This window comes from Drosophila sechellia, chromosome 3L, assembly GCF_004382195.2.
Source record: "Drosophila sechellia strain sech25 chromosome 3L, ASM438219v1, whole genome shotgun sequence".
Lineage (NCBI taxonomy): Eukaryota > Metazoa > Arthropoda > Insecta > Diptera > Drosophilidae > Drosophila > Drosophila sechellia.
The window spans coordinates 12,805,004-12,831,920 of record NC_045951.1 but is presented as its reverse complement, the minus strand read 5'-3'; the positions used below and the strand labels follow the sequence as shown (position 1 = coordinate 12,831,920).

Sequence of the window (26,917 nt, the reverse complement as noted above, 5' to 3'; positions counted from 1 at the left end):
GACTGCGATGAGGTGAGTTTGTGTCGGTTTTTGGCTAAACAGGATGTAGGGATATAATTGCGGATGGAGTTAGTGGATTGTGTCTAACGGCGTGGAAAACTAGCTTTATACATTAAATTCTAATAAAAAAATAAATTATTAATAGCTTTATATAAATTTATTCAATTTAATTTAGTATTTTGAAAAGTCTAAGTCAATATAATATGCTAACACAAACTCATAATATTATCTTTAAATTTTTTATTGAACCATTGAGACACACAGATTCTGATCAGTTAAGGACCAACTTTCCCACTAACTTTCTCTTTTCATTTCCTCGGAATGAAGTGTGAAAACTCCTCGGGCTTTTACTTATATGCCATTGTATCCATAATAACTTCAGTAATCCCACGAAAATTTTTCAATTTAACATTACAAAATTGTCAAACAAAGTTTCTCACCCAAAATAAAAAATTGGCCCTAAGCTGGCCCAAATTCTATACTACAACATTCAATCATAAAGGATCCCAAAGAGGGATACCCAAAGATAAGGGCACAACAAAGTAATTGAATAAGTCCAAGGAAATGTCAAAGTGGAGCGAATTTTCCCTGTGATGTGAGTTTTCGGTTGCTTAACTTTTTGGCACAGCTGTGCTTGGCCTTTTTTTCTACCCTCTGACAAATAATTTGTACGCAAATTAAGAAAACAGCCAAAAGACAGAATAGGTTGGGGGGAAAATTTAATGAGAGAAGCGTGTGCCAAAGTGTGATTAAAACTTTTTTTTGTTCGAAATATGGGGTTTTGTTGCTTTTGAGCATGTGCGGAATAATTGGTTATTTTTTTTTTGTCATCAGGGTTTTATAATCAACTTTAAGCCTTTCTATGCTCTTTATGTTGGTTTCATTTGCAATTGGGTTAAAAAATTAAATAAAAATATTTTGTGCATCAAAATACATTTTCTTAAGATTATGTCATATTAAGACGTTAACTGATTAAATTATAAATAAATTAACTGATCAGATTAAAATATTAAAGGGTATTATAGAAAGTGCATACCGTGAAGGCAATTTCATTTTTGCTTCCATTACCATTATCATCGGGGTTTGGTAATCGTTGCGAAGCCTTTTTTAAAGTCTACGCTCAATTGGTATAATGCGTCGTAATAACCGTTATTTGACATCAGGAAGAAGAGTGAATGGCAGCCAGGGTTGTCACCATTTCCCCCGGGGAATCACAGAAGCGCAGTGCACCTTGCAGATTGCCAAGTGGTGGTGGATTCCGCTGCCGGGCTTATAAAGGATTAATTTGAATAGGTTTCTGGCACTCGGTCCAATTGGGAAAGTGACTCGAAACAAAAAACGACATCAAGATGGACGGGAATCGGAACCATGGAATCAAATGCTACAAGTCCTGCGGAATGGGTGGTGCTGGGTGATGCGGATTGCCGGCTATCAACCACCACAAGAGGAGTTAGCTCCGTCGGCTGCTGCCTTTCCCATCATGCGTAATTCTATTTGTCATTTTGATTATGACATTGTATGCTTTAATTGATGCGATGCGACAAAAGACGGACGGTACTTCTGGAATGGTTGGTGGGTATGTGGGTGCGATTGCAAACTGTAAAAGGCAATCAACCCTGTCGCTCTTTTGTGTTCCGGGATTTTGTCAGGGTGATGACTATGACGCGCCGGCGAGATTCCTCCTCTTTTTTTTTATTTTGTACTTTCCTCCTCCTGTCTCTCGGTGTGTTTGACAAATCCTATAAACAACCCGGGGCAGCTTTTTGTGTTCCACGAACGTTCGAAATTTCAATGAATTTTAAATTGAAACTCTCCGGCTATGAAATAGGAGGAAAACAAGGTGATTCAGGTGGCTATTGATATGTCAGATGGGTTCGGGCCACCTCGCTGTCTGCATCCATATCAAATTCTGCTATCCATAGCCGACACCAAATATTCAACGTATTCCTTGGCTTTAATTAAAGTTTCCGTTTCCTTTAACTTGGTCTAAGGCAACATAGTATATCTTATAAGACTAGTTCATGTCTACTTATTTGCTTTTTTACATAAGCTTTTATAAGTCTTTGACATATTTTTGTTTTATATCAAAAGTTCATTTTGTTGACGAACGAAAACCAATTAATTATCTTTGTATTGCAGTCATACTTTGAACAATCCCTTCGTGATCCATCTTTTTCCGCTAGTATAAAATCCAGAGCTCGATTAGACTCCGAGTTTAAAGTAGAAGAAGGACTGCATAAAGAATTTTCAAATATTTTAAAAACACAAAATGAATTATAAGATTATTCACCTTAAAAGCAAGTGTAGCATTTCTCCAGCAGTACTAAAATCCTTCGCAAATTTGATGTTATTAGCCTCGCAAATGGCCTCCAAAAGACAGTCATGACCATTTAATCCATACCTATTTCATAATATAAGAATAATACTTGAAATAAAAGTAAGATGACTAAACATACCCATTAAGCAAGTGTTCGATAAATTGGTATAGTTCCCAGCGCAAATCTGTGGGTTTCATAAACAATTTCCGTTGATCCTGGGCGTCTATGGTGTTTGGTTTGTATTCAGGAAACAGTGGGTTTTGCCTGTAGACGGTTGCATTATAGGGCAGATAGTATTCCGCTTTAAGGACATAGCCAACAGTCAGGGATTCATACTCAAGATCCGCAGGAATACCAATACCAGCAATAAACTAATAGATGAATCATTAAAATTATATGTTATTTACTTGAATTAAAAGTAAGATTACCTGGTGCCTTGTGGGCGCTTGTCGTGGAAATATCAAAAAACGTTTAGATCTGGAGTGCACATCTTCAGATGCAACTTGTTGCAACAAAGTCAAGCAAAGCGTTGCACAAACTGAAAGCCACATAGAACTATTCATGTCGGAAGCTGGAAATCAACTAAACTTAGTGCAATTGTTGCAATGCAGCGCAGATTCTTCTTCAATTAGCACTTCTGTGCCAAATAAGAAAGTTACATGCAGGCGAACATGGTAAAGAGAGAGGAATCCAGATGTTAAACCTCAAAATTAGAATACTAATGTTAGCTTCCTGCAAAATCAACAAAAATATTTTATACCATAACAATGACATGCGCTTATTTCTTTAACTGCACAATTAATAAATTATTAAAAGCAAAAAAACCTGTCAAACTTGGCATCATTATACATAATCGATGCATACATCTGTTTCCATTCAAATTGCCCGCATTGTAAAAGGGCGGACAGTTCTGTTCTGTTTTTTTGGGGGTAAAACTGTAATGCAAAAGCCGAAAATTGCGTTTTCAACTTGTTGTTGCCATGGCAATTTTCGGGCCCATGATTAGCGGCAACAACGTAGAGCTGCCAACACGAAGTAGTTATTTTGCTGCACGCAAGTCGTATTCAACGTGACGCGACGCATGATGCACGCAACCCAAAATTAGGCGCAGGACAAACATGTGTGTGCAGCAGTGCTGCTAAACTAGCGAAGTTTTCATTCAACGCGGATATAATTCATATTCGAATTGTTCATTTTCTATACTTTATGTATATAGTTTGCTGATTTAAATTTCCCAGTTATTATGAATATTAACTTCTTTTATGAGAAACGTGTTAAGTCAACGTGCTATACCTTTTGGTATCCTACTTCTATGTTTGGACCCATTAAATTTCATCTTATAATGCATATGACTATACTTGACATCACTGGATTAGCTGGCTGCAAAAGCTGATAAGGTTGAGTGGGAAAAGCGGGAATTTCGCAAAAGAAGGCCGGAACCAACCGGCAAGCCAGAAGGCGTAAACACTGCACGCTGCGTTCCACCTGATCGACTTTTCTAGGCGCACAGGGATGGCGGCAAAGGAAAGGGGATGGTTAATAAAAGGGAGAAAGTTGAACCGGGAAGGAAATCGGGGTTATGGAATGGGTAAACCGGAATAGAGGAACACACGGGAACGGGCAGCTGTTGCCCCGCCGTCATTCTAATGCACAATGCACAGTGGGCATGAAATATTGTTGACAGGTGAAAACACTGCACACTCTATATGCCGGCAGCATGGGGCACGCGCGAGTTAACGACATCGGGACACGTCACAGACGCAGGCACAGGCGGCGGTTGTGGCAGATAAGCCGAAAGAGATACGTTGCCTACATGGGGGACATAGCGGCCGAACGGGGGGACCCTCGAGGCGGGTGGAGGTTACGTGCTGGTCGGCCATTTGGGCGGGTCCATGTCCCCCGGGGGCGGCCGGAAAACGGTAATAAGTGAAAGTGTGTGCCAAGTGAAAGGGTGGCCGGGTTGGGGAAGGATACGATTTGGGAGGGGGATGCGACTATCAACAGCTATGCCTATGGTGTCAGTCAACCCCCGGGGCATTCTAATAAATACTTGATTAGTTGAATAATAAATCCAAATGCTTTGTCGCTCTTCAAGGAAATGCTGAAAATAGGAATTTCCAACGAATTCAATCATCTTCAAAACGACATGATGCCAAAATAACTTTATGTAAGGGGTGAAAAGTTTATTATTCATTGAGGAAGTGAACAAAATTATAATGTATAGCATTTTAGCAAATTTTCCATATTTTCAGTGTCTGTATATATTTATTAACACAATTCTTATATTTTCTAAGTCTATAGCATATACAAAAGCAACGTTATAAAATTTAAATACTTTTTAATAACATAGAATGCAAGCTAATATTTCTTATCGGCTCATGAAACACGCTTATCCAGGAAACGGCGATCCAAATGCATTTTATTTGAATGCAAGAAACCCGTTGACAATTAGGCAAACATCTACACGACGCCTTTGGCGATAGGCAAATGTCCTGGCTTATCGATAACAGGTGAAACTCAGAATTTGCATGGGACAAGCGTGCCGCACGCAGACTTTGTTCCGTTCGAGTTGAGTTGCGGGATTCGAGTTGAGTTCCTGCGGGTCCGCAATAAATTCACTTTGCATTTTAATTTCAACTGGTAAAAGTAAAGTGAAAGAGTGTGCAATTTATCCACAGAGAGCGCAAACAAAGGAAGGAATGAATGCAAAATGTTGTAATTTCTACGGCTGCTGCGTTGCATCCCTGTTGCACACGTAGTCGCGGAGTCAAGTTCTGGCCTCTAATGTTGCTGAAAATTGAATTTCTTATTGCAAAAATGCTCGCGTTGCGGCGGCTGCGTTGTACAACAACGTAAAGAGCATTACGTGTTTACGTAAAGTTTCGTCGGCGCCCGTAGGCCAAATTGTTTTCCACATCACCCCCAGGTCTTTCCCGGGGGCTTTTCCGTTCCGTTTGTTTATTTTATTATTTTTGTTTGCGCTCAAATTAAATGAAATGTTTATTCAAACGTTGAAAATTGCTTTAAAAAAATATAAAAAAGGCGAGGAAGGCAGACAGCCGAGAAATGGCCAAAATGATATGCCAAAAGGGCTGCCAAAATGTCGCCGCCAATGTCCTTTTGTGCTGCGCATCCTTAACCCAAGAACTATTTGGGCTTTGACTGACTTTTTGCTATCTTTGGTTTATCGCCCAAGTGAATCATGTCAACCGCAAAAAGGGGCATCATCTTGGATTACCATAAAGACGTTCGCATCCTGCGTGTAGGCGCCATTCATTTTTCATACATGTACATATGAGCCAGAGAGTCCTGTTTCTTCCTGCAGGATTCGGGACCCGATCCTGCATGTGCTGGCCCCAAGGCTTTGTTCGATTCAAAACGCCAGGCAACAACCCAGCTGGGAAATTTTATAAATGAGCTGCCAGCCACTCCCCTTTTCTGCCGGCCAGGAAACGAGCAAATCGCCTCGAGAGTCCTTGTGCCAAAAAAGGACCGCCGCCACAATGCCCCGAAAATCTTGATGGTCAAAGCCAAAGTGCAATGTCCGTGATGACTTGCCAGCCCAGTCATCCCCATAACCCCAAGGCTTAACCCACTACTTCCGCTCCCCGACCCCGTGAAACGGACGAAATCCGGAGCCAGGCGACAACTTTGACGCCAGGCCAAAAATTGAAGTGTAGGAGCTGAGTTCCGGTTGGGTTTATATTGAAGGATGCCCTCTCCACTCACGTTCGCTCCTTGCCGAGCAGCAATCAATCATGCGGTTTAAATTAGGGTATTTACTTAAGTCGGTCAATCGATAGAGGCGAAAGTAAAATATTTTCCCAGTCTATCCTCGTCAGTCTTTTTTCTTGGCCTTCGCACTCTGTCAAAGTGACCAATATCCTAAAACTTATGGGTTTGGGAATGTGGTTTCAAAGGATTTAAGTACGGTCATTAACGATTGGAGATGCTCTTAAAAACGAAAGAAAAAGGGGTATTCGAAATAAGGAAGTATAATGGAGATTTTTTTGATTTATAATAAACTGTGGTAATAAAAGGTTCTTATGGAATGTTTTTTAGAATTTAAAAATTAATCATTAATAATGGGTTAATTGTTATTTTAAATTGTTTTTTATGGTACTAAAAAAGTTTGTTTGAAACAAGGCTAATATCAGAAACCAATCTACCTACCAATCTATTACAATCTACCGATAAAGGGGTTGGTCAATGTCAACTAAAAAGTTTCGTTTCACATCCATTTACATTCGAAGAAGTTTATGCGAGCTGAGTGTGTGGGAGTCGGTTAATGACATGCCAGCAACCTTTTGACTGCCAACACCCCAAGCAGGAATCCTTCCCAGGAGCCTCCCTTGAAACTCCTACAGTGGCACACCCGTATTAATCACGAGCCTGTCACCTTGCGTAAATATGGCAAAATGAGTGGAAAATGAGCCAAAGATGCTACAGGATATATTTTTGGTAATGAACTTTGCAGTCAAAGTTTATTAGAATCAGGGCAAAGTTTTAACTTGGTTTTCGAAGGGGCGCAGTTAATGAGTGGGGCAAAGTAAATAAGTTCGCATTATGAGCTCCGGAAAAGTTTCTCCTGCTCAAAGGCAGGCAATCAAACACTTTTGGACTTTGATAAATCATAGTTGACCTGTGTCAAGCTTTACCGCAATCGATGATTTATGGAAATTGCCCAAGCCTTTTCATCCCTTTATGTTTGTAAGTTGCTTAGCAATTTGTCAAATAATTGTATTTGCTGAAAATATCTTATCAATACAATGATTTTCACGCCTATAAAGTGCCCGGGACAACCAGACAAACAAATTACGTCCAATGATTTCGAACTGAATAGTTCAAAACCCGTCCAGATTCCGCCTTCCGGCGATTCCCCGTATCTGTGTAAATTATGAAAATTACCACAAAATGCTGCTGCGTTCCATTGAATCGCATGCGGTTTATGGGCCGTTTTAAGCCACACATTCGCACACAGGTGTTGTTTGTCCTGCCAAGGGAATTTACATTGATCTCTGAAGGAGTCGTCGTCGTGTGGGCTGTGCAGGTGTGCGTGAGTGCATTTAATGCTGTGTTAAATTGAAAATTTGCATAAAATATTTGCTGTTTATTTATTGGCCCAGGTACACAAAGTACACATATTCACTGGCCGCCCTCTTCTATTTGTCTGTTCTGCTGTGTGCATCGACTCGGCCAACTAAATAGTTGATGCGATTTGTGTGCAATTTTATGGTCAACTTAGACAGGAACTTTGCTCTTTCCTATCCGGGATGCTGGGGTTCTGGGGTCGCCGGTGCTAAGTTTCTATGACCATAAACTTGGTTACAACTAAATCGATTTCGGTTTTCAATTTATTATTATGTGTGCCTTGGTATGTAAGCAGATTTCATTTGGCTTGTTGTGTTTGCCAAGTGTCTATCGATGAGTTGCAAATAAATGGAACTCAAGAAATCATTCGAATTATTACAGCTAGTTGTGGTGAGCTAAAATATGTTATCTGTTGAATTTTAATACAAATATATTAATTACAAATTTCCTTTTTATTGATTTTTTAAAGTAGTCAAAGTAAGACGATAAAAGAATTGAAATCATTTTCAATCTATCTCTGTTCTCTCCACTTGTAATTTTGTTTTGCTCTCAACTTGGGAGTGCTCAAACTCCCGGATACTTTTCAAGGGTTTTTCGGAGAGTTTTCCTGATTTCAACGTGGGCTTTTGGCAGCCTCATTTTCTGGATGAAGAAAAAGTTCTTCGTACCGCATCTTCGCATATGTAAATAAGTGCCGAACAAAAATTTCCACGAATCAACTTTTTTTCCCACCGTATGTGCGCTGGGGTTAGTGATAAAAAATTGAGGAGGCGGGAATCATGGGGCATTTGCCATTTTATAGTGTGTTTATTTAGCACTTGGAAAATATTACTTTTTGCGCCCGGCAATAATTTTAATTGCTTTGCCAGTGCCAGTGCCAGTGCCAGGAGTCGGCGGAATCTGGGGATTGGCGCTCTCCGTCGGCCAAACAGCTCCAAGCCGCCATCTCCTCCAGCATTGCCCCTCTGATGCTGATGCATTTGCGAAAGTTAAGTGGCAAAAGTTTTCGCACTAAAGTTGAAGTTGCTACCCCCCCTGTTGTTGTTGGTGTTGTTGTTTTCGGAGAGCAAACATCAACGCCCACGCGAAGTGAAACAGTAGCAAAAGCTGGATATTATTTGAGTTTTGGTCCCTTTTTTCCAAAAGCCCCCCACCACAGTCCAACCATCAACCATCCGCCTTTCACCCGCTCCACCGCCACTTTTTTTCCTGGGCACTTTGATTGTTTTGAGATTTCGCAACACATAAACTTGCGCTTGTCGAGTTGGGAGGGGGGGACTGGGGAAGTTCCGATTTGTTTATCATTGCCGGGAACAAAGGTTGGGGAAAAAAGTGCAAAGCCATCAGATTTAAATAAAATAAAAGTTTAAATTGAGATTGGCACCAGTGCTGGAAATTAGTTTCTTAACTTGAATGCTAAGTGGAACTCTATTACTTTTTTACTTTATTAGAAAAAGTTGGGGTAATGTAAATTAAATATATTAGAACCTATTTTAAATGTGGCTCTCATTGCGTTTTTTTAGCTATGTTATATATGTATGTACCGTGCAGCTAGAAGAATATTGCTGGACTAACTAAAGGCTTTCGAAAATCATTTAACTTTCGCTGTCAGCCAAGATTTATTTTCTTCTCGAGGTCGCTTTTTGGCCAAGACACCTATTTCGCATTTTAAGGTATCAATTTCCTTCGAACTTGCAGTTTATGGCCTATCAATAGCCTGGCCAAGGTGTTTGGCACCAAGCAGGATAGCTAAATCAATTTCGGTTCCCTTCACTTTCGCGTTGAGCCAATTCCGATGGGAGAGAACCTTTTGGTAATTGCATTAAATATGCAAAAAAGTCGGGAAAAGGACGTGTCTAGGCAAAGGGCTTCGAACCAATTAAATATTGTAGTTTATGTGTGTGGCGAGAAGCAGAAAACAACTCATGAGGAATCATGGCCGGCAAAAAGGGGCCTTCACTGTCTTAACTCAAACAGGCATTAAATTATCAAAACCGAAAGGGACCCAGGCGATAAGGGATCATGTGGGGTTGGGGCTTGGAGTGTTACCGCCGACACAGCATAAATATACCGGAAAATAGTGCGTGCCTTCGTTACAGATTTACAGCAAATAAAAATGGCCATGCAGGGAGCTCGTTGCGTATACGCCGCGTGTGTTAGCCGGCGCTGATTGCCAAAGTTGAGCATAGGAAATCAATTCGAGCGTATAAATGTGGGTCACAAGGGGGTCTGGAGCTGGGGAGGCTGTGGCAGCGGGATTTTTACCCACTCTGCAAGTGAGTCAGCAAATTGTTGCCGCCATGCTGAGGAAAAACTTGGACGTTTACGCATAATTTAAGTGAATTTACGCCTCTCAGACTTTAAGCTGTGCTGAAGCCAAGTTCACTCGATTTTCCCTTTGCAAGAAACGCATCGAAGCGTTGTTAGCCAAAAGTTGATTTTCCAAGCCATAAAAGACAATCGCTCGAAATTCAAAAGACGCTCATCATATACTCTCGCACTCACACACATAAAGACATCTCGAACTGCAATCAAATTCTACACTTCAATGGACATTCAGACACTCAACCCCACGATGTGGATACTTTGTCACACTTTCCTCCTTCTAACTGCAATTTCTTTGGGGGAACTTTTGTCAACTTTTAGGTGAAAGTGCGCCAGCAGACGGAAAAGCGAAGCCAAACAGAAATGGAAGATTTTCCAGCCAAGCCGAAAACTTTGTTCTTATCGCCAATGCCTCGGAAAGGAGCTTTGGCATTAAGTAATGGATCCCTATTACGGAATCGAGGGCAGGAAAATCGGGGGCGAAAAAACTTTTATTTTTTCTGTGTTAACCAAGGCCTAGGGCACAATTGAGGATCAAGGAGTTTATGAAGTAAACATGGGAAGTTTAAATTGAAAGTTGGTAATTGCACAAGAGATTTTCAAGGGCTTTTTAATAAATAGTAATTAATATCAGACTTTAGAAATTGTTTATGAAATCAAGAGTAATTTACTTGTTATTTGGAGTAAACCTATCATCCTTTAAATATTACCATTGCCATAAATATATAAAACAGTTAGAAGAGTCCACTACATTTAAGGCCATCGAACTTTATTTTTGGCTTCCCTATTTTTTCGCTTCCTTATCCGTTTGTTCAGCTTCTTGCATATATTTACTCACACTCGCTGGTCAGTTTGGTCCGAAAGCATGTTCTTGGCTCATTAAATGGCCAAGAAGCAATTGCAGTGCCAGCAATTGGGAGCCACATGAGGACGGAATTCGAACAAAGTTCGTCCCTTTGCGTGTACCACCAGCAGCCAGACTGCCAATTTGGCCAGAAAATTGTGGCAGGAGGTTGGCTGGTTGGTTGGTTAGATTGTTGGCTGCTTGCATCTGGGCAATATTTCACTCCAGGAAGCGATCGATCCATGGCTCTCTCTCTGGTTCTGTGCCGGCTTATCACGCAAATCTGTCAGATAAAGTTTTCCTTTGCATACGTGCGCATAACTGGCACAAGCTGGCCGATCCGTCGATCGGTTGGTTGGTCAAAACCCAGCCTGAAACTGAAACAGATCCCCCATGCCACATCGGCCGTCCTGCATCTCCTCTCACTCGTGCAGAACGTGGATCGCAATTAAATGTTCGGTTTTTGGACAAGATGCAGTGCAGCGCCAATGTGGAACCTGCTACTTTCCAAAAGAACGAGAGGAACAATCGTGATCCTATCATTTCTTGCTTTGTTCATGTTCGATTTGTGAATTTGTGTTTTACTACCTCAAGTATCGCCGCCGTATCGATTGGATGGTACGATGAAACGATGCACTCGGCCTGCATTTCGGGGCAGCATTTTCATGACATTTCCTACTCGACCGCATTTGCAAACAGACCGCGTCCAGTCGCGATCTTCGACTCTGGCCGATGCTTTATTTTCCATTTAAATAATTTATAAGTGAGGCCGGCGAAAAAAATCTCTGTGCCTTTTGTCCCCGATCGTGATAAGCTCTCCCCATATATACATTTATATTTTTTTTATTCTCCCTGCTCCAGCATTGTCTTTGGCGACAGCCCAGAAAAAAATCTATATAAAATGTAATTTAATTTAATTTATTGCAGCCTGCTTAAGATTTATGGCCAAGTCATCGCAAATATTGGCATTAATGTCAGCCAAAATATTAAGAGCTTGGATGGGTTCATAAAAAATGTGACACTAAGAGAGCAGGTGAAGTAAAATGTTTGCTGGAAAAAGTTTAAGGCAAGGAAATAATATTCGTATTTTCAGCATTTTAATTGTTATTATTCATTCAAGCAATTAGCAAACCCACACTAACCTCGTTTTTCCGTCAAAACTAACATAGAAAACCTCAAACTTGGCACTTGTCACTTTCCCGCCACACAGCTCAATCAAATTGGAAACATTTTTGAAACACAGAAATGTCCCCTCTCGACCCAGACACCAGAAAATCGTTATCAAACCAGGAAAAAGTGGGGAAAAAAAACGTTTAATTAAATGAAAAAATGTATATTTTTCACTCACGAGCAGATTCCTATTTGGTGTATAACTATCAGCGGAATGTTTTGCGAAACGTTTTTTAAATTGGTTTTGCAATTTCGGTGTCGCAGATACTCATACTTGAAGATACATGGCCGGCGATATGCAAAAGATACACACTACAAAGTGCCACAACGAATCGCAGTGGAGCAGTGTCGGCTTCAGATACATAACGGTAGGTGGCCTGGTCATGTGGGGCAGTCAGTAGTTGGAGCTCCCTCCTCCGGAATCCCTGCTCCTTGCTGCCAGCTCCTCGCCCATCAGGTCGTAGATGTTAATCGTTGTGGCACTTTGGAGTAAGTGGCATTTGCCAGCGTCCACGACAACGACGACGACAAGGTCCATGAGAGGAGTCGCTAGCACCAGCACCAGCAGCAGGAGCAGGAGCTATTGGATGGAGGTTGGAGATTGGAGGACGACCGAGGATGACGATGGCGATGGCCAACTCTTGATATGCCCGGGTATATGTCCCAACCGCCTCCAGAAGGGGGCGTGGCTCGTGTCAGTTTTCTCCTGGACTTGGCAATGTTCGTGGCAAATGTTTGCGGATTTGAATTTAAATTGAAATAGGATGTTGTATATTCAAATGAATTTTAACTTAAGGGTAAATGAGAACTGCCAGCCAGGGGGCGTGGCCCTGCCAGTAGCCGTGGCAGCAGGAGAAGGGCCAGTCAGATTAACATCATCAGTTTGGCATTGATTGGTCGTTGGATAGCGCAGGAAAACCCAGGAAAAGCGCCAACGGGCATCGGTTCACATGTAACCGCAAAAGAAAAAGAAATCGAAGGAAGGAAAATCCAGACCGCTGGAAGGAACGAGGAATTTTGTAGACTCTTTCCGGGACAAGCACAAAGTAGTTAATATTATCTTAAGCTCTTGAATATATTTTTTCTATATATTATAAAAGGAATAAATTAATTTCAAGCTTATCGATATTAAAGATGTGGTCTAAAATGTACACAAAGTTGTCATCATGTTTATAAATTCACATTTTTTTAGCTTGCTCTTATAGAGTTTCCTGAATTTTCTCAATGCTTAGTTCATTATACATTAATCTTTCAAATACTACTCTACACGTTTAACTCGAAGCTAAGTACCTTAAATTTATAGAGTACAACAAATGTGAGAAGACACCCAAAACGTTATAAATGTTTCGGGAGGCAATCAACCAACGGACCGGGCAAACTGGCCGAGGACAAAGAAAAAGTAAACCAAAAACCAGAGGAACTAATGGGTTTTGTAATAAGTTTCAGTTTTCATGTTTATATTAGCATTCTAATAGTGGAGGCTCGGGATGAGCACCCGGTAGACTAGATAGATCTCGATTCGTAGTGCCACAATATTTGGTCTGGCCAATTTGCTCTGCATTTAAGTGAGCGGGTGGGTGGCGGCTGCTCACCAGGTGAAATAGAAAAAACTCTGGCTGTTATCTCGACGGAAGGTTCATGGGAACCGTTCTCGTACAGAGCGTGTTCTTTGACGCCCCCATAGATAAGGAGCCAAGCCCCGAGGCGAACTAACGAACTAGCGAACAAACAAACCATAAACGATAATTAATAGAGAGATAATCTAAGCGCTTCATTGACAAATCGAAATGAATTATTTTCCCAAAGACTCCAAGGCGAGTGCAGCAATTTCCATGGAAAATTCGCCCCTCCCCACCACTCCTCGCCAACCCCTTACCCGTTTCAACATTTCTCTGCCGCTGACAGCAACATCGGGCCAACCGAGTCTTGTATACCATAAATCTTGTTCTGCGGAGAACTAGTCCAGCAGTGACATTCGCCTGCAAGGAGATTGGGTTTGGGTATGGATTTGAGTTGAAGTTTTAGTTTGGGGCTGTGGTCGGGGGCTTCCAGAGACATGGCATCGTCTTCATTTCGGGGCCTGGCCTGGCACGACTTTTCTTTCTCTCGCCGAGCTGGTCCGTGGAAATGCAGTTCAATCTACAGGTGGTTAATCACCAATTAAGCTCTACATCGTACAAATTTGTAAGACCCAAAAGGGAGACGTGAACCTCCAGCTGACCCTTCTCCGCTGCATTCCCCCACCCTTAATGTTATGTCACACTATTTGTCAAACGGATTTCCAATGCTGCAACGCTCCAACTCCCAAAACACAACAAAAAAAATTCAAGCTCACGCCGAGCGGCAAAAATTGAATTGATTAATAAATGCGGTGAAGTGAACGGCACGGGGAGTATCAAAACTCTTTTGGGCTTTTCGGAACTTTTTCGGGGCATAAATCTCAACTAATTTTGTGTAATTAGTTTGCATAATCTGTCACGCTGTTTCTTCTTTGAATTCTTTTACCTTTTCTCCCCCATTTATTTTTTTTTGGCAACATAATGGAGTTTCGATTGGGATTTTCTTGTCTTAAATAAATGTGATTCTATTGATTTCTAAATGCTTCTTTAAAAATTGGTGGTCGGCTTTTGTCAAAGTCTTGTGGTTTCTTTGGGCTTTCGGTTCGTTGGAATTCTTCGCAGACCAGTTAATTTGTTGGTCATTTTAAACTTCAAAGTGTTTGGCAGTTTGAGAAGATAATTAAAGGGTCTTTGACTATTTGAAGGTTTTAGGGTCTGGTTAAACGTTGGCAGGTGTAGTTAATTTATCAGATTTTTTGGTGGGGCAGTACATCTAATAGCTTATCAGATATAGGGATAGCTTATCTTATACCCCTGAAATGCAACAAGATATACACATAACTTAATCCAGTGCAATAAATTAAGAGACACATCTTTTCATCTAACTTTTTTGGGGTATGCACTCATACACTCAAAGCGCAAAAACGGAACCGCTGGCTATTTAAAAATTCAATCAGCCACACAGACAATCGACCAAAATTGTTTCAACAATATTTTAATGATATTTGCCAAAGGCCAACTAGAGACACCGCGTGAAAGAGAGGAAAACTGCGGGGAAATCAAACAAATCGAAAACAGGCCAAACAGGGGGAAAATGTGAAAAAAAAGAAACAAGAGTTCATTCGACCCGCTCAAAACTCAATTTGCCAATATGCGTACAACGGTCAAACAAAATAGCAAATTTATAGAATTTGATACGCCAAATCGGACCTGACCCTCCCACTCCTCGGCGTGATGAAAAATCAGAGGCTGAAAAAAAAATTCAAACAGATACAGGAAAATTTAGAATGAGTGGTGTGGAGTTTGGAAGGTCAGGCATAGCAATTTCATCTAAATTCAAATCGACCAAAAACGTTTAATAACAAATTTAAAAACTCATCACACTGCCGTCGCTGTGCTGTTGCTGCATTGGCATTCAACAATGTTGCACTTTGATGTCAGTCGTGATAACACACACACACACAACAATTCGCACGGCATTTTCCAAAATGCAGTCGTCAATCAACAGTGTGTGTGTGTGGAAAACAGTTTGGAAAACCGGGCAAGAGTTGGGTGTCCGCAAACCAAACTGAATGGAGTCCACTCATAATTGAATTTGGCCGGCGAGGAGTTGCGAATTTTGGGAGGCACTGCTTCAGGTCATCGCTCTATATGCCGTATTATTGAAAATCATTGTGATGCATTCGAAATTCGCCGCCAAAGTACACAAAGACTCCAAATGGAGCATCCCGGAATGGTCAAATGCGAAAGCGTAGCAAATAGATACGCCATTAAAAGTGCCTATCCAATTCATTAATTCTATTTAAATGTTTTGGACATCTGTTATTTCATTTAATTATAAATATGCAAAATAAATCACACAAATAGAAATATTCCGAAAATTGTGTGCTTTTCTTTACTAAATTTGCAATAATGACTAATAAGTGCCTTAGTACATTTTCTTAAAAATCCATTTTTTTAAGTAACAATCAGAGGACAACTACTGATATCCATGCCCTTAGAAAATCCAACAACTCGCGCCAAATATCCCCTCAGCTGGTATCTCCGAGATAATGCCTCGATGAATACTGTTTAAAATTCATTTCAGTTTATCATCAGCTTGGGCGGGGTGCAGAAAAACTTTGTTCACCAAATGGAATTCACGCTGGAAAATTGCGTTTTCAACGAAAATGAGTTTTAATTGCAACTTCTCCTAATGCTGCCAACACACGAAACGGGACGGGGCGAATTTTGCAGAGTGGGTGTTGAGTTTTAAATCGAGGGACTGGTTTTGGATTTTTGGGCAAGGGTTGGAGTTGGGGTCCGTTCTATTCTGTTCTGGGTCTGAATTCCGCTGCAGGCCGGCTATTTGGTATTTCAGCACACGTATCCTCTTAACTGGTGGAATGTTATGTTCTTTATGATAATTCGTATGAGTAAGTGCGAGTCTGGGTTTTGAGTTTACCCCGTTTTTTTACTGGCCAAACTGTGGGCCTGCTTGAAATCCATTTGAAATCTGACTGCTGTCGGTGGAACTACGATTTGTTGATTGAACAGGGACCGCAAATTGTGCGGTCTGCAAAATGAATATTTAGCCTATTTACCCAAGCGGAAAATGCTGGAAAACACGACGAAATTCCTAACTGGAAATGCATTTGGTGCATCGGAGTCAAACATCGATTTCCTCGTCGCTTGTTTTTGCGAAATATATTGTGATATTTTCGGAAATATAAACCAACCACCGAAATACTTAATTAATAAGTTGTACTATTACTTTTACTATTTCTTTCCGGAAAAAAACACAAAAATTAACTCAGTCATAAATAGCTGCAGGGTCTAGTCCAAATGAACAAGAGACGTGGTGAATTTGCATCAAGAAATAAAAGTTCGCATTAAACGCACTCTGCATGTAGCTGATAAAGGTTCGTTATAGCCGTGAAAAACCATCAACTGATGTTGCATTTTTTCACTGTATTTTATACATTTATTTGTATCCCTTAAATGATGCACATGAATCCAATTTTTTGCCTTCTTCGAACGACATTCAATATTCTCGCTAAAAAACAGCGCAGAATACAAGAGCTCAGAAATTGCCAGTGCCCGGGGTCCGGTACTCGTGTCTGCAGTTGTTCGTATTTGTTTTTAATTAAAATAAATATTACCATAACCTATAAAATAATTGAAAAACAATTTAGCATTATTGCGTGCAGGCTGGCCCATTCGAAGCAGAGATTCCCATTGCTTTTTCCCAGGAGTAGCGTATGATTCCTCGACGTGTGTCTGCTGGTGTTTTCCGATTTCTGTTTACTGTTTGTCAGTCGTTGAGGTTGCAACTTGCCACAGCAAGGCGGCTCTTGAAATGGTGGGAGGTTGCACAGGACTCATGCCAGATTTACACGCCTTTATTTACCGAGTAGGACGAATTCGAAGGGTATATATTCGATAAATGGTCTCAACACTCATCGAATACGCTTTCTTTCTTTTTTTGCTGCAAATTTTGTATTAAATAAAATATTGGGTAAAATAATGAAAATAAAAAAATTAAAATTTAGGAAGACAACAAATTTTGTTCAGGTTTTCACACCGTTTTTTAAACTTAAATAAAATTTTTGTTTTTAAATAAGGCATCAAAAAACAGATAGTTTGAAAATAAGTTAATAACAACTTTGTACATGAACTTTATACATTTATTATTAAATAGTGTACTCATACAATCGGCTTATTCATTGACCCCCTTCTTTTTCCTTTCATTTGAATTTTAATTTAAAATAATTTTGCAAAAGTTTCGAACGCACTTGCCCACCCACACACACACACACACATTCGCTTTTGCGAAATTTCGTTTACTTTGTGGGTCTTATATTTTGACATAATTATACACACACACACACACACCACCGAGCATTTATACATGTTTTTTAATTTTTATGCGTCGTTCTCACATGGGCAATGTGCGAAAAAATAAAAAATCTGAAAATGAAAATCTTCTTAAGCTACAACAACAATTATAATAATTATTTAATTAAAAATGCTGTCGCTTGAGTTGCTGCTACAGTGGCTGCTAGCCGCTTGATTTTTCCCTTTTACGCGATTTTTGTTCAACAGAAATTGCATTTCCGAGTGCTCTGGCACTTGAGGGAAAATTAATCTATTTTAAGTGTGTGCAACACATCAGGAGCAACGAAGTTGGGATTGGTCCATAATGGTCCACTTTGGAGGTAGGTTAATGAGTTTTGGACTTTCAGCAACAGAAAAAACACAACCTACATAACTTAAATACACATGAGATATTATCGCTGCTTCGCCATAAATAAGTTAATGATTCTGTAAACAAAATCTTAAATCGCACATCTTAAATTTGAAAGTATTCATTTATCATAATTGAACGCATTAAAGGTAACTCCTGCAATCCGATATAGTTATCCGATCTGCGCGTTGTCGAGTTGCTTTTCCTTACAAAAATTGTTGCAACCCTAGACCATTTCCTCCTTTGTTATCTTCTCCCTGGAAGATATTTCCCAACATGACCTCATTTTCAGCCCCATGTAGGGAAACAATCGGAGAAAACAATTGCCCGAAAAGCGGTAGCTTGTCAGATTGATTACCACTCGATTGTTGGGAAAGTCTTGCGCAATTACGAAGGGGCCACGAAAATCCACATCGACTGCCATGATTGACCATAATGAGTTGAGTTTTTAGGTAGATCACGCCCGAGTTGCATAGTCAGTACCTTTCTTGTTTGCAAATGGCATTCGTATGGGACGCAGCATAAAAATTCGCATTAAGCGCACAAATACGGTTGCAATTGTACCCAGTGTGTTCTTGGACACCTTTGTATCTCTCGGTGCGGATGCTTGCTAATCTCTTATAACATTTCCATTAATACGCAGTTGGTAGTCCCTTCCCTGAGACCGACCCTTCCCTAACCAAACTGCCTGCCAATGCCAAATGATGAGAAATTAATGTGAGTCGAGCAGGAGAACGAACCAAGCCCCTGAGCTCACACTCACAGCATGGGCCTAGCGTCATGGTATTCTTCACAGTCTTCTCCTCGCAGCGGGACAATTGGGCCCGGGTTATTGTTGGGAAATTTCACAGCACTCGGCATGGGTCCATGGCATGGATCCATGGGTCCGACGAGTTAGAGCAGTGCAGTTTTAGGCCCACGAAACAGCGCTGGACTCAGTGTTATGGCCATTGTAAGGTGTAACAAAAAACCGAAAAGATGCACACAAATTTTTGTCAAATGAAAACTGTCTTTGCGCACTTTATGAGTTTTTGTGGAGGGAGGAGCGGTTGAATCCATCCATCTGTGGCTGGGTGTCTTCACGCCCCGAACTTAAGTTTCACGTGTTACCTGCCTTGGGTTTTATGGCCGACCATGACTAAATAGGGTGATAAGTGAATCCGTAACCGACTAACTTGATGTTAAGATGAGGCATTAATCCAGGTTTTTTTCCTATGACAGACAGATTCTTTTCTAATTATTAAGAAATCATATCGTATTAGGTATGCCAGCATTCGACATCAATTATATTTCATTCTTACCACTTTGAAAACCGAAGTGTCCTACTTATAAAAAACTAGAATTTTTCCTTTTAATCTTTAAAGAAACCAGCCGCCAAAGTTAACACTATGTAATTGTGGCAGTTGCGTTATGAAGCGGAAAGATGAAATTACCAGCTTCTATGAAAGCAGTCAGAAGAATGAATTTGAGTGTTAAATCTAGCCTTTCTTTTCTCTCTAGCTGTACCCCTTACCCCTCCTACAACCAACCCAAAATCATCGGTTTCGCCCCCAAGTTTGACCTCTGAAAGACATTCAAGACCACGTTAATTGAGCTTCGGAACGAAGACCAAAAGCGAACTATACATAGATAACATCATCTGATAAATGGCGGGCCGAATCGAAAACAAAATCTCAATCTCTCTGAACTCTAAACCTGGTCCGGGGAAGCTGCTCTCGCTTTTGGAACAATTGTGAAATGCTTTAATTTCTGAAGTACCTTTAATGAGCATTTTCAACATGGTCATCATACAATCAGCTAGCCAGATGGGCCACAATGGTCTTCAATATACATGTGGACCAGTCGGGCTTTCGGTTCGATAATTATTGCCTTCGGGTAGCCGGGGCTTTCAGGTTCCGAGTCTTCACTCAGAATCCGTTTTGGGGGGAACACAATCTGTAAATGTATCTCGGTGTTGGGGTCCGTATCTTTGCGACCATATCGCCATGTATCTGTATCCGTATCTGCGGCTGAGCGTGTGTTGAGGCGAATTAATGATTACATTCGCTTTTGCTTCGTGGCTTGATCCACTAACCCTTGCTAGCGGCCCCTTCGGTAGCTCTTTCACTCAACTGGGGGCCACGAAAGGAAATTGTAATGATCGAAATCAAAATGTTTTCCTTACTTTGCCTCCTAATGAAGCTTGAATAGTGCGAATGACTCTCAGGTCTCAGCTCGCTCGCTCGTTCTCGAGTCTCGAATCTCGAGTACACGCGCCTTTTAATCGAAATTTGATGATGGATTCCCCGCCAGCCGCCGGAATCCAATGGGGAAATCAGTCAGAGGTTGAGTATCTGGTCTTTACTCTTTCTTAGCCGCCTTTATTGTTGGCCATTTGGGGGGCTTGGTTCTGGCCGCTATTTGCCTTTTTTATTTATTTATTGTTATTACCGTACATTGCTTGCTGGAAGTTCTGGAATGATTTCTATTTTCGTAATTGTCTAAATAGGTTTCGATTTGGCTTGAAATTGAGCAGAAAGAGAAAACCAACGAAAAATAGGGTTCTTGAGGGTTCCCAGGGGCAAACTTCGACGGTGAGTTGGCAACTTTCTGGTCCGCCAGGTGACAGCTGCATTGCAGGTGACAATGAAGGGGTGGCTGTACCCGTATATACACTTATACATATATATTTGTATGTGGTAGTTACACATGTGTTTCCATGCACATTCAATTGAAAATTATTCCTCTTCCCCACTTGCCACGCTCTGCTTGAGTCGGGTCTGCAAAAGTTTCCAAGCTTGTTACTATTGAATAATAGTATATTAATTTTGCTGCATTTTTTATTCCCCCGAGCACGGCATGCAGGCCCTCAACTTACTTTTAATTGAATTGAAAGTCAAAAGTTTTAAGCTCGTGGAAAAAAAAGTGAAAATGTCGAGACAAATTGACACAGAGGTAAAGTTGCCGGTGCACCAGGGAAAATGTATAATTAAAGGCAAATTTTCACGGCAGTATGCTGGCTGAAAGGAAAATCTGCAAAATTAAGAGCAGAATGAAAACACACAGTTGTATTTTTGTTTTCAAATGAGTTTTGTTTTCATTGCGTATATTTTCTGTTTTCGTTTGATATTTTGTTTTGTCGCTTAAATTTGCATAAATTTCTTGTTCTAACTAATACATAAATAGTTGTTTGCATCTGATACGATTTTGCATTTAACAATAAATTAAATAAGTTAAAATTAATCTTACGTTGACTCTCAGTGCTTTGTTGTCTTTATCTAAACTCGTATATCATTTACAATTCATCTTAGAGACTACGATTAACTTATGCTCGGAGGGGGACGAGGAAAACAGTAGTGTTGGCAAAGTGCTGATAGAATTGGAGATCCTTCAGTGTCCTATAGGTTCGAAAGAGTGCTTTAAAGTTAAGTATGTACAAGGCAAGATTTTCTCTGACTTAATGCCTAGGTTGTATTTCGATTACAGCTACTACAATGTTTTCCTTACGCCTAACTACACGCTAATTGTCTCTGGAGGGGAGGGAGTGGTTTTAGTGGGCTTTTTGGGGGTTTTGGCATCACAGTGTTGGGCAGCGGACTACTAAGCATAGATGCTCAGCTGCCTGCGTCGATAGGTCGAGGATCAGTGCGTGAACTGACGCAGGGTGTTGTTGTTCTGCTGCTGCTTCTGAGAGGCGGACTTCTGCTGGAAGGATCTGCGTCCTGTGGTGGCACACAGTCCATTCCGCAGGGGCAAAGCTGGTGGCATCGGTGGCGGCGTGGGCGTCTTGCTGCGACCCAGTTGCTCCAACGGCATCGAGTAGTGGGTATTGCTGTAGATGTAGTTGTGGTCCAGGATCTCGCTGCCCATCTCCTGATCGTACAGCTCACGCTGCTTGAAGTGCTCTTGGGTCAGTCGCAGTTGCGGCTGATTCGGTCCACCCAACGGGGCACCATGCACCATGGGCACATCCGCGTATGAGTAGCAGGAGTCACCAACTGTAGCCGTGGCCGAGAGGAACTGCGGCTTGGTATAGTGGTTCAGTTGGGGATTCTGCTGATGCACATCCCGACCCATGGTAGCCGACTTCATGTGCAGCACAAATGAGGCACTGTCGTCGATGGCTCCCTGTGAAACCAGGGCCTTGTTGTTATTCAGCTTCTTCTCACTGACCATTGTGGCGGTGGGCACCACCAGCTGCTGAAACTTCTGCTGAGGATCGATGGCGCCCAGGTCATTGACAGGCATCGGGCACATTCCATAGTGATGGGTAGCTCCGGGATGATGAGGTGCGGTATAGGTGTTGGGGAACGTGGAGTGGATGCCCAGAGAGCAGGGATGATGCTGATGGCGCGACATGTAGTCTTCGTCGCAGAAGGTCTTCTGGTATTCTCGCTCCTTGCGGCCCAGCGCCGAGTTGCCCCACAGACCGCCCTTGATGGTTTCGCGGATCTTATGACGGCAGCGGTACAGAACCAAAGCCAAGGCGGTAATCGTGGCAGCAGATCCCACCAGGAGAGCTCCAATCAAGGCCTGCTTGCGAGGATCGGCATGGCTGCATCCCATAATGGCGGGATTCAAATGGCGCAAAGATTCGCCGCGCAGACGTTCGGGGAACTCACACAGCAGTTCGGAGACATCATCCTGACTGGCATTCTTGGCCACCAGCAGATTGTGCAGCCACATCACACGGCAGTCGCAGGACAAGGGATTTTCGGAGAGGTCCAGAGTCTGAAGATCTTTCCACGGGAATAGACCTTCTGCCAAGGAAGTCAGCGCATTGGCCTTGAGAACTACATGCTTCAATTGAGACAGCCCACTGAGAGCACCCTCTTGAACCTCCAAAAGCATTTTGTTGGACGATAGATTCAGATACTCCAGGTTACCATTGTCGCTGAAGGCTCCGGTCATCACACGCTTCAGTTTAAGAGCTCCATTCACCTCCAGGCGTTTAAGTTGCTTCAGGCCCATGAAGGCGCCTTCGCTGATCACCTCGAAGTCGTTTTGACCCAGGGACAGCTGCTCCAGACGAACCAGCTTGCTGAGACCCACGGAGGGAATGCGATCCAGACGATTATCGGAAAGATCAAGAATGCGCAACTCCTGCAGGCCCAGGAAGCTGTCGTGGGAGATGTTGCGTAGACTGGCACCCTTGAGCTCCAGGCGAGTAAGTCCTTTCAGGTCCTGGAAGGCACCAGCCTGAATGCTCTGCAGGGTGTTCATTCCAAGGAACAGCTCAGCCAGACTGGGCATGGCTTGGAAGATGACGGGATCGGGAACGGTGGTTAAGGCATTATCATCCAGATAAAGGATGCGCAACTGTGAGAGTCCATCGAAAGCCTTGGGATCCAGATAGCCAATTCGATTCTCACCCAGATTCAGCTCCTCGATCTTCAGGAGAGGAGTGAAGGTGCCCTGGTGAAGCTCCGAGATTTGGTTACCACGCAGATTCAGAACGGTAACTGCCGACAGACCAATGAAGGTCTTGTTGCTGATCTGTCCAATCTTGTTGTGATTCAGATGCACCTCCTGCAGCTTCTTCTGATAGGCGAAGGTGCGCTGCGGAATGGTCATCAGGTGATTCGAGGACAGATCGAGGAAGGTCAGCTCCGCGTAGAACTGGATGGACGAGTCGATGGTCTTGATCTTGTTGCTCTTGATCACCAGACGCTGAATGGATGGATTCAGAGCAATGGGCAGCACGTCCAGCTGGCCCTCGCCACATTGTACCACCAGGGTATTATCATCGCACTGACAGCCGGGCGGGCAATTGGCCAAACCCGCCGCAGGCTCCACTCCAATGCTGGCCAAAATGCACCAGATGCCCACGAAGGCGATCATCATGTTTCGCTGCATCTTGGGGTCTCTGATTCTCTTTTGATTTCTGCCTTTCGCTTTGCTTCGCTCTGTGCTGCTGTTTCAATTCTTTCAGAGTTTCTGTTGAGATTTTCAGTTTTCCATAGTACTGCGGGTAGACAAACGAGGGAAAAATTTTCAAAATTAGTTTCTGTCTTTTCTGTGAGTTCGGTTAATTAGCCTATTTTCGTGGAACTATTTCTATTGATTAAAATTTACAGAGTTCTTAAAGCAAACATTTTTATGTTTTCACAAGTATTTCGTCTTAGATATATTTTTAGATTTTCTTTTTATTGCTTGATGGAAAAATCTATATTAAGTTTTGGTTCTAATAACTTCACATTTTAGAAATTTCAAACAGAATAAATTTTTAAAGTCACTAATTTAACTGAACAAAATTAAAATGTTCTATTTATATTTTTCCTATTTTATATTTTCTGGCAGCCTAACTTTATTTTGTTGAAACTTTTCTGCCGGTATCCTAATTTCCACAATATTCCACTTTTTCAGCACTTTTATGCACTTTGTATGCCACAAGTGAAACTTACCTATTGTTTTTCTTTGATGATTGTTTGGCAACAATTTCTAGTTTTTTAGCAGATTAAATCGTTGGTGAACAGAACATAAAATGCAAAATGCAGTGTTTCGGTTTTTGTTTGTATTTTGTGATGTGTTTGCGTTTTCACTGTTTCACTTTTGGGAAAATATTTTGAATAGCCAATTTTTTGTTTTGTCACATTTGCTCAACTAAAACATGTGTATTGTTCAAAATTAAAATTTTGTTTGTTGTGTTGCTTGTTTCGTTTTTTTAGTTTGCTGATTGTTTGTGAAACGTGCGCGATAATCCAATGGTTCGCTTTGACTGCACGCTTCAAGTTGTTGTTAGGCGTTCGACGGGTTTCCGTTTGAATTTACGTATTTCGTGTTACCAACTCTGGTAAGAGAGAGGAACTTGGTCGCAATTGGGTCTATATAGCTGGCAGACAACCGCTCACGACGAGGCAACGAACTACACTGATTTTACGAAGTGCCTGCTGCACAAACGATACCTCGGCTGCCCACATTTGCCGGGGTGGTTGAGCGGTACAGAGCGGTAACAGAGCCGTTTGAGCGGTATGAGTTGGTGGTGGTGGTGGTGGCTGGCAGCTGCATCGGTTTTGGGTAAAAAGAGCGGCGTGGCTAAGGCGAGACGGCCTTGCGAAGGCGAGTTCTCTCAGATAAACCCGCCAGCAGGTAGTCGGAACTGGTTGTGAGTGTCGGATATAAATGTATCTCTAGAGTTGCCTCTCTCGATGGAGAACTCAGTGTGGCGAGTTTCACTCGAAGTTTCCACTCATTTATCTGGCTATACGTGCCCCATATATCCAGGCTCGCTCTCCGACAATTGCAACTCACACGTTGAACGAGCCGCACGTCCTCGACGAAATGCTGTCGCTCATAAAACCTAAAACTAGAACTGAAATAGTCAACGAAAAACGTAAAAAAAAAACTGAAGAGAAAACTAAAACAGCTCAAGTGCTGTGGCATAATTAAGACCCCATATAAAGTACATAGTCCTACGCAGAAAAGGAGCTAGATGGATATTTACGGACCGCAGACATGTCCTGGCCTAAGTGGAGCCTTTTAGTGCGGCTTACAGTCCAAATGTGACGCACTTGAAATTGATATTTTTGTAACTGCGAGTCGAGGACACGAAAGTGTTGCACTCGAGTATTTCCCAAAAAATATTGTGTCATCTGATACATTTGAGATGCATTTCTCATTCTTGGCATGCAGAGCAAACAACTATTTACAACTCGGCAAAATCACAAAAAAAAAAGAACGGGAAAAAAAACAACTGTGACAACAAGAAAATCAACTTTAAATGGCCATAACTTTGTGCCAACATATGTAGCTGGATCAGAGGAGAGTGGGGTGGGGCACATTTTCCGGGCCTTACGGCATGCGGTTTTCCTCCACATTTTCCCTAGCCAAGCCCCTCTGCCCCACTGACATAAATGGCATATTTCCGTCTCCGAGAATTTTGCACACAAAATTTATTTATCGTACCGAGATGCAAATCTTTTTGGACTGCTTTTCTGTATCTTTCATAAACTAACCAATAAGTAAACTTGTTAAATTTATACCATATTACCCAAATTTGAGGCATCTTTGTGTATTGAAAGCCAAGGCAACTATTAATAGTTGCTTGAACATTGCATTTTATGAATTTAATTTTTTCCTTTGAGAGGAAATAAATTATTTATGACAGATGTAGTTCTGGGAAATTTCCCTTGCTAATAGAGATAAATTTAGCCTTTAAAACTGCATTTTAAAACTCGTCCTTACTATTTATTTAAAGAAAAAAAATTGTATTTGCTTAACTTTGTTGGCAAACATTCTTTTCCTTTCTACTCTTTTGCTGAACTGAAATTGAAATCAAATTGTTGGTACATTTTCTACATTATTGAATGGGGTTCACAACCGATTTAGAATAATAAACCAGCTATTGGTTCTCATACTAAAACCTTATATTTGCTCTTTAATGAAACATTCATAAAATGGCAGGGGTTTAATGATCTGCTTAAAGAAATTAAACAGTTTTGCTGACTTCTTAGAGAAAGGCTTTGCCGAAGTATAATAATAAACATGAACACAAATGCTGGAATTGTAAGCATATTGCCATTACAGCGGCTTGTAAGAAAAGTATCTTTGGCTCGTAAACCGCCAAAGTGCTCTACAAAGGAAAAGCCTGCGTAGTTTCCTTTCAAAAACCAGATACGAAACACAGTGATTGCTGCACATGCAGCTAACGGAAGTTTGCGTTTTTATTTTTATATATGTGCCACAAGCTGCGCTAGTCAGGTGCCACAAGCTTTTGGACCCCTGCTCTCACGTTACACATCGGAAAGCCTCGATCTACCCTCTCAATTTGTGACAATGTGTGAGAATTTCCCAGCAATAAAACCCAAATCCAACAACTTAAAATAAAGGTGAGGTGCACCACACACATCTTTATGCTTTCTGGTAACTGAAAGAGTTTGTTTGCACTGCGACTGAGGTCCGAGTT

General features: G+C 41.6%; 2 protein-coding genes across 2 annotated transcripts; both read right to left on the bottom strand.

Annotated features, from left to right (window-relative positions):
• Positions 1-2,084: 2,084 nt before the first annotated feature.
• LOC6605544 lies at positions 2,085-2,881 on the bottom strand. Its single transcript, XM_002030336.2, has 4 exons — positions 2,747-2,881; positions 2,457-2,689; positions 2,291-2,401; positions 2,085-2,232 (listed from the first exon to the last, which is right to left on the bottom strand). The coding sequence occupies exons 1-4, from the start codon at positions 2,879-2,881 to the stop codon at positions 2,085-2,087; spliced, it is 627 nt and encodes a 208-aa protein (XP_002030372.2).
• An 18,376-nt stretch (positions 2,882-21,257) lies between these two features.
• On the bottom strand, positions 21,258-24,890 carry LOC6605542 (leucine-rich repeat neuronal protein 3). The gene is made up of 2 exons (XM_002030334.2): positions 24,417-24,890; positions 21,258-23,977 (listed from the first exon to the last, which is right to left on the bottom strand). The coding sequence occupies exon 2, from the start codon at positions 23,866-23,868 to the stop codon at positions 21,655-21,657; it is 2,214 nt and encodes a 737-aa protein (XP_002030370.1). The 5' UTR covers positions 23,869-23,977; positions 24,417-24,890; the 3' UTR covers positions 21,258-21,654.
• Between the last annotated feature and the right edge of the window lie 2,027 nt (positions 24,891-26,917).